General features: G+C 43.5%; 1 protein-coding gene across 7 annotated transcripts in view; it reads right to left on the reverse strand.

Moving 5' to 3' along the window:
- ZC3H7B (zinc finger CCCH-type containing 7B) overlaps positions 1-11843 on the reverse strand; it is a 47455-nt gene extending 35612 nt beyond the window's left edge. For 4 of the 7 annotated variants that reach the window (XM_059473390.1, XM_059473385.1, XM_059473388.1 and 1 more), the window contains exons 1-5: positions 11337-11842; positions 5121-5181; positions 3172-3205; positions 2591-2788; positions 1581-1739 (exon numbers count right to left, since the gene is read on the reverse strand). In XM_059473390.1, the coding sequence (XP_059329373.1) occupies positions 1581-1739; positions 2591-2788; positions 3172-3205; positions 5121-5173 (444 nt within the window). In that variant the 5' untranslated portion in view covers positions 5174-5181; positions 11337-11842. Of the gene's footprint in view, positions 1-1580; positions 1740-2590; positions 2789-3171; positions 3206-5120; positions 5182-11336 lie in introns of all 7 variants that reach the window. The other 3 variants (XM_059473389.1, XM_059473386.1, XM_059473384.1) reach the window with 1 other exon arrangement.
- Between the last annotated feature and the right edge of the window lie 1672 nt (positions 11844-13515).

Raw genomic sequence — 13515 nt, forward strand, 5'->3', positions numbered from 1 at the left:
TGTTCCCCCACACCTTCAACATTAGACTTGGCACTATCTTCACTGAACTTGGTGAAAACAAAATCTAGCTTGTCTATTTCTTCTTCTAAAACACCTCATGCCATACCAAACACAAGTGTACCACAGAGAAGTATTAACTTCACCAAACTGAGAACTTCTGCAAACTAGCAGCATTGAGTGTCTGCACCCAGAAATAAGTTTACTCTGACAGACAGCCAAATGAGTGGCACATCCTTTATCATCAGAAGTTTTAAGACGGCTCTGTTCTGAACACAACAGAGTTGTCAGCAATTACACCAATGCGAAGATGGAAGTACCCATGTGCTCCAGAGGGTAATGGAAACAGGAGTGAAATGATGGATAGCATGAATTGCCTTTGATGCAGAGAAGGCTTATGATTTCTGTTAAGCAGGTAACAAGACAATGTTAATTTATGTTTGTTAATTTACAAGGCTGAATTGTTTACAATAGGAAACACAGATCACTCAATATGGAAATTTTTAGGCTGAACTTTCCTGGCACAGAGAAGTTTGATAAAGTAATGATAATAATGGCAGCTATGTAAACATAACTATATAGTTAAAATATAAATTAAGTGGCTCAACTGCAATGTAAAATATAGCTTTACAAGAACACCTACACTAGATGCTTTTGTTAATCAAAGGTTTGTTTATAAAACAGTTCCTTGGGACTCCCCAAAAATGATATCTTTAACATGGTTTGGTCACCCTGTTCTGCCCAAGTAAAGAAGCTAGAATTTACAAAAGGACACAAAAGGAATAACTAACTGCTAACAAGGCTTTCAAAGATTGCTTCTATACCACTAATAATAAAGGAAAGTTAACTTCTCCTGCTAAGGTGGAAGCATTTTTCTTCTAACAACATTACTGTGATGGATCAGAACCAACATCAGCAAAGTGCTCACTTGAATCCATGTAATCACAGTTTGCTTTCCAGATCAATATCTGGCCTAAGAGGATGCTCAAAAACACTATCAGGAAAATATTTAGCTCCTAGTATATGCAGACAGTCCTCTCCGCATGCAAAAATTTGCACACCCCTGAACACAAAAATAACTGTGCCATGTGATGTCAACAACACCTTTGCATGTTCCTCAAGAAATAAAAAGCTTGATCACTTTGCCTTAGCAATCAGTAAGTGAAATGTGAGACATTTATATCCAACACAGGAAAACCATACAAGTTTTCCTTTCAGAGCTTCAGTTCCCATTTATCCTTGTCACTTTTATTAGAGATAAAAAACCAGCCAATTAAAACATTCTCATGGCTTTAGTTCACCTTTTGTTAGAGTAGGGGTTTGTTCTTCACAAACAGACCATGAACCTGCTATCACTAGCTGGTGTCCTTGGCTGGCACTATCTGTAAGAGGTAATTAGGCCTGAAGAAACATGTGAGGACAAACAACTTTGAGTCAGAGAGACAGAATTTCTGGGCACAAGCATGTTCTTGGGAACAGACAAAATTTCTCTTCCACTATCCTCTTGCCTCACACTAAGCATGTTGAGGAGACAAAGACTGTGAGCCACAAAACCCAAGATGGGTTGTATGTCAAAAACTTACATGTGGGAGGGACAGCAAGCATCGGCTGTTGCACTCATACGCTTCTTTGTGTCTTCCAAGTTCATTTAAGGAACGGGCCTTCCGGAACAGCGCTCGGATGTTCTCCTTGTCGAGACTCAAAGCCTTCTCGCTGTCTTCCAGCGCCTTCTCATACAACCCCTGCATGGAACAGACCACCTGCAGTCAGCTAAGGCACAGCAGGCTAACTTGTCCTTCTCTGAATGCAAATGTTCTATCTCTCAGCAAAAAGCAGGAATACAAGCAGCAGGTGGAAGTACATATGTTACCTCATGCACAGACCAGCGTGCAAACACACCTACATTAACAGAACATTTTGTTAAATCTTGCAAAACTCAAAACACTTCAAAGTCAAGGAATGACAGAACTAAGGTTGCTTGAGCAACCTTATCTTGTCTCCCCCTCTATCCTGAGCATGTTACACTTGAAAGTCTTTAATTATGTGACTGCTTGCTAATTTTCAAGGGACTCAGTGTCCTTACAAACAGGACAGGCTGGCTCTGGGGTTGTGCCATGAGGAAAAGCTGTTACATCCCTGAGTAAAATGGAAACATGCAACCTTTCAAAGCCTGGTATTTCAGAATCCCTTTCCATGTTTATGCTGCATAAGTTCCTTCAAGACCCAAAGCCTTCTTACTGTCTTCCAGTGTCTCAATGGAGGAGGCAAGAGCCTCCAGAACAATACACAGTATTCCAGAAAAATGCTTGTTCAACACTGGAAGACACTGGACAGTTCTAACTCCTCACCACTGAAGAGCAGAACTGCATTGTTCTTAGAACCTTAGGCCTGGCCCCCTCTCCTCACATCCTTCCTCTGGTCTTGCAAGACATAGTGCAATTGTGAGGAGAATGCAGACTTTTCAGTGTGTTGTTGGCTCCTCCAGTGTTTGAACAGGGAGTGGACAAAACCAGCTGAAATATCTCATGACATCTTTTCCAACTGCACAGCACTGTAACCCTGGCTCCTGGGGATGACTTGGGAAAGCACTCACCATGGCAAAGTAGCAGGCAGCTCGGTTGACATGGAGCTTGCAGAGGAGTTCCTTTGGGATGGTCACCTCATCAGAGGCTGCATAATCTGCCACATTCAGCCCTTCTACGTACTGGACCAGGGAAAGCTTGAAATCCTTCTCTCGGAACAAATCATTGCCCTCTGCAAACAAGTTTCTCACCAGCTTCTGCAAAAAGGCCTGGGCAGCAGGGAGAGAACAAATAAGACTCAAATGGATATTCAGAGACAGGACAGGCTTCCCAATTTCCCATTCCTTTCTGTATCTTTTAGCAAACTGCTTGCCCGCTAAGATACTCCTTCATCCCTACCCTACTGTAAAACATCAGGTTTTTTGGTAGAGGAGAATAATCCAGTCAAATTCACATTCTTCTTGAGTACTTCAGTGTCTTCTCCTTTCCCTGAAAGTTGTCATCATCAGAACCTTAAAACTTTAAGTCACAGGTAAATTGTGACAGAGCATCCCACATTCTTCACTTTTGGCATGTAAACTAATGGCTGTTCAACAGAACAAATCTTGCTAACCAGAGGGCTCCCAGCTTCAACAAACAAAATCTCCATTACCTCATAATCTTCTTGGCTTAGGGGTAATGTGGACCTGAAGAAAAAGAAGAGAAAATACTCATGAAACAGGCATCTATGCAAACAAGGGCTTTTGTCTGATGAAGAGATCCTTTTTCTAGTCCTGTGCTGGTGACCTCAGTAAGTTACTGAACGTTTTATCACTGCAAAGGCAGCTGAGGCAAAGAGAGCACAATTAGGGAGCATTATGCTCAGTGACACTCATAGTGGTGTCAAGCAATGGTCACATCTAAGAGGGACTTGAGACTAGAGGAGTCTTATTTTCATTTATTTTCTGTGCATACATGATCCTTTGTAATGTGCCTTCTGACAGTCACCTAAAAAACCCATCTTTATTAAAGTCCCATGAGAGACTGCCATGAAGAATACAAGTGTATTTTATGTGCATCTGGCTCTAATGAGAGGCACCAGAGTGGCACTCCAAGACCTCTTCAAATTCTTTGTGAGACCAGAGACACACACACAGAGATAAATGCAATCACTTTTCTCTGCCTTAACTTAGCCACATGCCTTTAGGCCTACCCCACAAAAGGAAGGGAGAAAACAGTGCAGGTTCAGGAGTCCAGTTCTGAACCTCCACACTTTCTTGGCCAAGGCTGAACCACAAATGCTGGCAGAGCTTGTGAGGATAACACCTACCCTACAATAGCACTGAGACTTAAGAGAAATGTTCTGTTCTTCAAATTGGACTACCCAATTCATCCAGGCTTGGTCCACATATATTCATTGTTTCTCTTCAAGAACAAATCAATAGGCCCTAGAGGAATCCTCAGCACCTTTCATAGCTTTTCTCACCCACAGTGCATACATGATCTTACTGGTAACAGAATAAACATGTTTTAGATTTCACCTAATCACTCCTTAAAATTAACAACAGGAAATGTCATGGCTTTGTAAGAAATATTCATGCTGCTTACATATTTGGACTCCCTCTTTCACATCAAAACAAACCAACATATGGCACTGCTCCTGGTTCAGAGTGCAAGATATGCCCCAGATGCATGAACTACATCTCATATTTCTAAATTATTTTCTTCTCCAGAATCTCATGCATTTTTATAAGTGCTACCAATATAAATCTCAATGTTACCTCTCCAAAACCGGGCTATGAGCCCTATTTAGTCTCAGACTGGGATGAAAATATCATGGTCCTATTACAGGATACAAATATGTAACATGGAAGATCTAGGGGCTTTCCTATTGTAGTGGCACAGATTTCAGGCATAATAATTGCAGGACACAAAGCAGACCTTAAAAAAACCTGAAACCTATCTGATTACAATCTTACTACTTCCTTACTCACCATGGAACCTGGACCTGAGTTTGAGGCCTCTGCTAAGTCAAATATGGGAGGGAGAAATACTACTGTATCTGATAAGGAAGTACTAGGATTTGTAACTACTACATGAGCAACTTCAAGCTCTAGAAGGCCACATGACATTCATAGAGGAGTGATCCGAAACTCTACAGTTGCAGGTTGGCAACTGTAAAAGAACCCAGGTTATCTATTTTTCCTATAGGCACCATATGGGGGGGCCTAACAAGTTATGTACCTTGTGTCCCCACCTGTAGAGCTGAAACACTATCTCCCTTCCTAACAAAGGTGGGACAGCCTTATTAAGAGAGCACTTTGAGATCTTCATACTGAAGATGATGTAGAAGATCCAAGTACTATTAGCATTATGCTGACTGTAAAGATAATCCTGGAACTGCAGTGGAGGGCAAAACCAAAGGAAATTAAAATTACAGAATTTTAAGTTAACAGGACAAGAAACACCCTGAAAAAAATCACAGTCAAAATCCTCAGGACAGTATTTCTTTCCCATGCAGCAAACCCAAAGCAGTGAATAGGAAAAACTCAGTTCCTGCAATCCTCAACAGAAAGATGACCACCTCCAAATCCATGGGGAACCCTGAGGTTGTCCACTTACTGAATGAACTGTAGTCCTTTCTCTATTTCTTGTTTTCTCTTCTGCCTCTCCATTATGGTTGCTGTGGAGGAAGAAGAAAAAGAAACAACACAAAGTGAGTCATTTTAGGTCTTGCTGGCAATTAAACAGCAAAGTATTTTGTTTGTGCCTGAATTTACTACTAACAAAATGTTCCAGACCTGATGCCCTGAACAGCAAAGCCCATGATTTATCCACACTGCAGATACAGCACGGCAAGCAGCTCGCTACCAAGTATCTGCTTTTTCTCACATGCCACTGACAGGACGCAGGGGCAAAGAGGAATTACTTCAATTTGAGCTCTCTGCTTAGGCTGCCAGTAAATAAAGCAATGGGAACCAACTGTTATCATGACTGCCTTCTAGGAAAGGGAAGAAACCAAATACCATCTTTGCCTGCACTGGCAGTCATTTCAGGAATTTGTGCTTAGACCCTCCCATGATACACAATTCTGACCACTATTTATCTGGGACAGCTTTAAACTAGTTTACTGCACAGCATATGAAATATACCTTATCTACATAAGGTTTATGGAGATACAGCACAAAGGGAGATGAAATTGCTTGCTGTGGTCCACATAAAAGCACAGCACTGAATGCATGCAATGGGGATTTCATGCTGAAAATCAGCAGGCAAGAGCAGCACAGACTGGGGAACACTTTGGAGAGGGAACAGAGCCCTATCCTGCAGTGCTTTAAACTGGGGTGGGCATCACCCTTATGAAGGCTCAAGAGTTATCTGCACTTCATCCTCTGCAGTTTGGAAGTAAATTTTGGAATGGTTCCCCAGTGACCTTTCTCCAAGGTACACAGGCCTGTAGCACAAGAAAAGAATAATGAAGGCAAGAAAGGATGGCACTTTGTGGTAAAACTGAGCTGCTGATGACAGCAAATTTCTCATCAACCAGCTGTGACCACAAATAATGCTCAGCATTTGAGGAACAGGAACTTGGGGACAAAGGCAGCAAGTACAGAAACACTGAAATGAGATGGAGATGAAGACCTTATACCTTCCCAACCCAGGACCGCCTCTAAGAAGATACTAAAGTAATTTCTCCACCTCTACACTACAACAGCTTGGAGAGGATTATCATCCAGCTCCTACATTAAGACCATCTCTATCATTCTAAGATATCTTGCAGTATCAATGACACAGGTTGAAGGGGCCTTTAAGGTACAAGAATCTTAAGGTATAAGAATCAATTCTGACAACCCAGCACGCCCTTAACTGATTGTGCTCTGTGCCATGCAAAATGTAGAACTGAACTGCCCTTTACCAACAAGAAGAGTGGGGGGAAGCAGGAAAGACTGGAGTGAGAGAAAGTGGCAGCAGAAGGAAGCAAGAACTTGAAAGTGATACTTTGCAGTTTCTAAGTCATCAGACAGTAAATTTGGGAGCAACCTCGTTCAAGCAGCAGGTAGGAGACTTTAAGCAGCTGAACTTGGAACAGGATGGGTAGTGCAGCAAGAAAGGGAAAGCCAATAGCCAAGGTGAGGGATGATCAGCATCTCTACAAAGGCTTTTAAACAGAAGTGATGGAGAAGAGCTGATACACTTCAGTACAACATCAACAGAATGCCTGCATTGATTCATAAATAGCCTGGATAATGAGCAATCAGGAAGAAAGAAGGAAATTTAACAAGGAGATTGTGAGGTTAATATGATCACTAACGATACAGGCAGACAGGCTTGAGAGGTAGACAAAGAGAGAGATAATTAATTTATTTTTTTCTCCCTGTGTGAAATTCTGCAAAGACAGAGGAAGAAAGAGAGAACAGAGAAGCGGAAGAGGAGCAGAAGGAACCATTTCCACAAAGGCAGCAGTGAAAGACATGAAAGGACAGAGCCACCCCACATCACGGTAGGGCCATCTGAGACAAGAGTGAGGAAAGGGCCTCCATAAGAAATGACAAGAGAGAAACTCTGGGGGAGAAGAGAAGGCAAAAGAGTCAAATGGACCCTCCCAAAGGCTCATGGGGAAAGCACAGGGAGGAAGATTTTCTAGCTAAATACACTAAAAGTCTTGAAGCATTCCAAACAGCCTCACCTTGGACCCCCACCTATGGCCCTCTGTCCATAGTCTAGAAGCTCCATTTCAGTCCAGGTCGAGGTCCTGCCTTGTCTGAGCCATGCTGTAGGTGAACTAGTCCTCAGGTCTACCTCTGGGACAAATCTCAGATCTTCATTGCAGGCAGCTTGTCTCCAGTCCTGTCTCTGGCACCATCTCCTACCACTGGACTCACTGAGTGGACCTGGACTAGATTCACCACCTCATCTTCTTTGGGGCTGTTGATGCACCACTCCTATTGGCATCTAGTTCTGCCTACACTGTTCACGTGTGGTGGGACTGTAGCCTGTGAGTGAGGGCATTGCTGGTGACTGCCATCACCTTCTGCTGCTACTCATTTGTCCTGCCTGGAGGTGCAGCCCTGTTCTTGCTGCTCCCTGAGTCATGCTGGAGGGAACCTAAGTCAGGGAAGTGAAGCAGAAGCCCACAGATCTGATTAAAAGGGAGATTATTGGCGACCGTGAGGAGGGCAGCTGAACACTGGCTGGTCACCACCAAGGCAATGGCTGCATTCCAAAGATGCCAGGCACACCTTTACAACTGTGTATATCCACAAAACACATCACCACCTTAAAAAACTTTCAATACACATGGTCTACTTCTGTTTCTGAGCTCAGCCTTTAAAACACTCTGCAAGGAGAGGAGATCCATACCTGTTCTCACAGTTACCCTGACCCCACTGCTAAAACATCCTACACAGCACAATGTGAGTCTGTGTTACAGTGAGAACTGATTACTGTTGCTTGCCCAGAGAGAAGGGCATTCAAAAGTTACTGACCCAAACCTGGAGTGCAGCCAAAGGACTACTGGGAATGGCTACAGAATGTCTCCTTTCTAGAGTTACCTAACTCTTCTTGCATCCTGAAGCTCCCTTTCTGTTTTTTTCTCTCCTCATCACTACTGCCACTGCATCTAGCATGAATATCCCCATCCTTGTTTCACCTGGATGGCTGACCAGCCTACTGCATCTCTGTAAGTTCCACAATACACAGCTACAGTTTGCTCCTTGTTATAAAACCGTGGTAAAAGACAACCTTCTGTGCCCTGCATGCTGTTGGTGCTCTGCAGTTTGACGCTTATCTTCAGAGTGAATGTTCTTCAACCCAAAACCCTCCATTGCCTTCTTTAAACATAAACCACAGTCCTGATCTCCACTCTAGACTGTTGTTCCCTGGTACTGCCCCACATTCCTCCCTCCCTGCAAGTGGGTGACCAGCTTTCTCTGCTACAGGTCTGTCACACCTCCAGGCTTAAGTCATGACTTTGCACATAAGACTCATCCCCTCATGGCAGCACCTTCAAAGCACTCACCATGTGCTGCTACCCAACAACTTCTTGCACATCTCTCAGGAACAACTACCTTTCTTTCCCCTTCAATGTGACTCCATACCAATAATCTCCTTCACGTGTGGCAGATCCTTCATCTGTCCTACCTGCCCCAACCACTGCAGGAGGCTGCCAGTCAGACTCCTCCTTTTGCTCCTCACACCTCCTCCTCCACTACCTCACCAGCAAACCCAGTCACTTCTGTCTCTCCCATCATTCCAGCCTCTTCACTGTGTTGCATTTAACACTCAGACCAAGCCATGCACTTCTTACACCAGCAAACCCAACACACAGTGAGCCACCCACATGAGCAACACTTCAGTTCTGCTGCACACTATACCACAGCTACCGCATAATTAATTTTAAGTGCAAAGCTTGTTTAGCTTTTGTTTTCTTGAGCTTTTAAATAATTTTAGAAACACAATAGAAAACATTTGATGAAGCACTGTATACAAGGATCCCTTTTCTCTCCCCCACCAAATCTCTCTGTCCAGACTTGTCCACTCAAATCACCAGCAAAATTCAAATACCGAGTATTTATATCTCCATTACAAAACTCTCATCCTTTCAGTCCAGAGACATTTATCCTCCCTGGATAGAGGTCCAGCATCGAGAGAAAACTTTATTCAGTTTGTCAATAAATTACAAACCATTTGCCAGAGAGGAATATAATGCTACAGACAGGCAAAACCGTTTTCTTGCCTTAAGAAGGAAGCATGAGGCAGTAAACTAGGTGACTGAATCACAAATTGGGTGGATATCTAGATGGGTAGATGGTAGAAACATGAGATGAACGGAAAGACTTGAATTCGTCTTATCAAGGACACAGCTCTTATTCATAACCCTGTCAGAACTGAATTTGGGCAAAGTTTTTCACACTGTATTATAAGATGGCAATGAGCTGACACTTGATTGACTTCCAGGCATTGACTGTAACATTTCAGCTAGAAATAAGCACACTCAGATGCAAGTTGCAGGTTGCAGAGCTGACACTGGAGCTGCCCAGGAAAAAGGCTCCAGGATACACTGGTCTGAAACATGGGAGTCTTTCACTGCCTGAAGTTTGGCCACCTTAGTGGTACGGCACAATAGCTAACACACATCAAGTAAAGGACAAACTGCAGAACCCACTACAAACTTGGGCTCTTGCTCACTCCTGCAGCTGCCTTCTGCCATGTCCCACTCCCTGGGTTTCACTACTTCTCTCAGCCAATCGCTCTTGGATTCCCCACCACTGTGCGGTGCCCACCAGGGCAGACTCCTGTGTCCCTCCCCACACCCGCCGCCCCAAGGAACTTCCATGGCCACCATCTCACATCCCAGCACCCCACTAGTGCCACACCTGCTTTGCACCATCACTGGGGTCGCTGGGGTGTCACCAGCTGCACCCAGCAATATTCACTGCACCCAGTGAATGCAAAGCAAGGTAGCAACAACCAGCTCACCCCCCAGTGAAAATAAAAGCTGTGACTCTTAAGTTTCCCTGAGAGGGGGATGGTAGTGGGGGCTAAAGCCTCAACTGACCACATCAACCCCCATTACTTCATTTTCCAGCCCCTTCAGCCTTGTGTTCCACACATAGCCCTTCCATAGTAGCTCCACACATAACCACTCCATACGTAACACCTTCATGTACCACAGACCACCCTTCCTCCTGTCCCCACCGCAGCGCAGCCAAGGAGCAAGGAGAGAGCTGTGGGCTAATGCTGCCTATCCCTAAGCCACTTGCTCTTGGGTTTCTGCCCACCCAGCTCGCATTCCTGTGCCTCATTTGAAAAACTAAATCCGGGGGCTCGTTCCCACACGGATGGCGCGGGAGCCCTGGCTCGCTCCCTCCCCCCGCTGCCCGCACTAGGCCGCGGCTCCCCGGCCTTGCGTAGAGGCCGCAGCCGGGAGAGGCGCCACCTCGGCCGCTGGAGCGGAGAGGGGCCGGCGGCGCCTCCCGCACCCCCGCGACTCTGCCGAACGCCGGCACCCCGGCACTCCAACACTGCAGCCCTGCTGGGAGGGGTCTCCCAGGGCAGAAGACATCCATGTTTCCCCGGGAAAAGGAAAACAAACCAAAACATACTCTTCCTCCTTCCCCACCCCCATCCACTTAGATAAAAATCACGCGTCTCCAAGAGTCTGGGAGACAGCTTTAAGAGGAAAAAAAACCACCAAAATCCAACACATAACGTCCCCTGCCACCCGGAAACTGTCTAAAACATTAAAGAATTAAAACCAAAACAAACAAAACAAAACCCAAAAAAGCACAGTCTTCTTATTTGATAAACTTTAGGAGACCCCACGGAAAGTCCATCTAAAAAGCAATTCCAAATGGGCTTCTCTGCCGTTTCATGGGGTTTGGACCAAACAAGAGGGGGAAACTGCAGCCTAAATACAGACCAGAATACACATCCCGAACGAACAAAACACAAACAGGCACAAACGCGATTAATACTAAGTTTTCCACGTAAACCCAGGGTCTTTCCCCCTAGCTATGCAATTTTAGACTACCACATTTTTTTCCAGGGGGTGGGATTAGGATCTTTGACAAAATTTTTTTTTGCAAACCCCACATTTTTGGCGGAAGAGGGTTTAGCTTCAAAATCTCACCCGTATTATTTTTCACCACATTTTCTTTACATTTCCAATTACACAACCTTTCATCTATGCAGCTACTATCTGAAACCTTTACTTTCTAATGAAGCAACATCCAGAATTTCTTGTTACTCAAGTCCACCCCTTTCTACATACACAAACACACAGAGAATTGATTTAAGACAAAAATAATCCCCCCAAAATAATAATAAATAACTCACCTCTTCTCGGGTTTTCCCTCCCACACTAGGCATAAACTTTCCTTGATAAATGGTATTGTATTACTAGAGATATTATTAATGTATTATTACTAGAAGTAATAATAATAGTAAGTGCTATTTAATTATAGAAGGCAGCATTCTGCTTCTGGATCGGCTGCCCCTGCAGCTCCCTCCATGTGCCTCCTGATCTCTTTACTTTCATTTCCAGGTCTCGCTCTCTCTCGCTGGCTCTCAGCTGCACCAGCAGGAGAAAATGCCTCCCTGCATATCCTCTGGGCCCTAGAGGCTACCGCTTTCCATTACAAAAAATCACAGATCTTTCCCTTGAGGCTGCTTTTGAGATTCTTTAAGGTGAATTAGGCTTTAAAAACAAAAACAAAAAAATCTAAAAAATCAAGCGCTTCAGCAGTCGATTCTCCGTTCTAATTTTAATGAAACATTTTTTTTCTTCCTGGTTGTTTTTGCTGATACAAAAAAATATACCCCAAGAGAAAGCAAAGCTGCCTCTGCAGAGGGAATGCATGCATACGAACGCGGGGAGGAATTGTGAGACCCCCCCGGGATTATCACATCCGTGAAGCAGTGACCCTTGTGCCCACCCATTTCTGTTCGCTGGACGGGGGCCAGGGCCATCGCTGATGGCCGGGCAATAATCTGCTCCAGCCAGACCTTCCTTACTCCACCCTGCACTGCTGAGGGGGTGCCCTGTAAATAAAATAATCTGAAAACACAAACATTTGGGTGGAAGGGAATATGCATTAAAAAAAGAAAAAAGAAAGAAAACCAAAACAACAACTAAACAAAACCAAAAAACAAAAAACCAAAAAACAAAACAACGACAACAAAACCAAACTAAACACAAAAATAAAACAAACAAAAAAATTAAATCTCAATTAATACTATATTTTATATGCCTGGATATTATATAATCTACATATATTTTATATATATATACACACACGTAGATTGTACAATATATGTTATATAGATGTAGATGCATATATGCAGCATTAATAAACCATATTAATATTAAATTTTATATTATTGGGTAATATACAATCAACATATTTATTATATCTATGTGGATGCATACTTTTTTTTATGTTTATGCATACACATGTGAGTTTAGACACTTTTTTGAATTGGATTTTTTGCTTGTTTTCATCCCAAATCCCTCAATATTTTCCAAAAGTGGACTGAATCTCCAAGCAGTCCATGCTAGCAGAGCTCCAGGAAGAGAACTGCTGGTGGAAAGGGAGGCTGAGTGGGACCTGTTCTACCATGGGTTGTGAAGATCCAGATGCACAGACCACCTTAGCTGGGGGGTCACCCATCCCCACCCAGCTCCGCTATCTTCAAATAACCCTCTGCAAGGAGTTTTATGCTCCTACAGCCTCCCTGGTAGAATAGTTTCCCTCTCCCTAAAGGATTCTGTCTATCCTTAGATTAATAATTTCCAGACTGACACTGGCTTAAATTACCAGCTTTTTTCCAATCTAATCAGTGACATGTTTACTCCTGAGTGTCTCACTTCTCTATTTACCCACAAGAATGTCAGCTTGTGCTTTGCAATGGGGTACTCTGCCAAGATTCAAAGGCAGATAGAAGGAACATCTGAAGTATACTAGCCTTGCTTGATATTTAAAATGCATTGATCAGAAAAGGAAAGACTTTATTATACTGGGTAGGATTGGCTTCTGACAGCATTGCCAACACATTAAACTGATAATTTATGAAATACAGGCTGTGACTTGTATAGTGTACCTTATGACACTGGAGAGCATTATCTAATGCTCTTCACAATATTTTATTACAATGCACATTTTTAGGTATTGGTTTTGCTCCAAATATTGCTACTATCTATGGATAATGTTTATTTTCATTAACTCTTCAGAAGATTTGTTATTTCTTAATTTAAGATGGTGACACTGTGACAATGTCTAGAACCTAAACTAAGCTGGGCCTCTGGTGCAGAAGCTGCAGGGTAAAATGTACATTAAATGACAAACCCTACTGATGGAGTAGTTTTGGACAGAAGAAAGGTGGAGCAGGTCTGGAGGCAGAAAGCAAACACAGTGAGAGCAGATATACCAGACAGTGGGAGGGCAGCCCTACAGAGCCATCACTAAATGAGTCACAGAGCCCAGGACACCTCCAACCCTGCAGCACCTGTGAAAGG

The sequence above is a fragment of the Ammospiza nelsoni genome, chromosome 5 (assembly GCF_027579445.1).
Source record: "Ammospiza nelsoni isolate bAmmNel1 chromosome 5, bAmmNel1.pri, whole genome shotgun sequence".
Lineage (NCBI taxonomy): Eukaryota > Metazoa > Chordata > Aves > Passeriformes > Passerellidae > Ammospiza > Ammospiza nelsoni.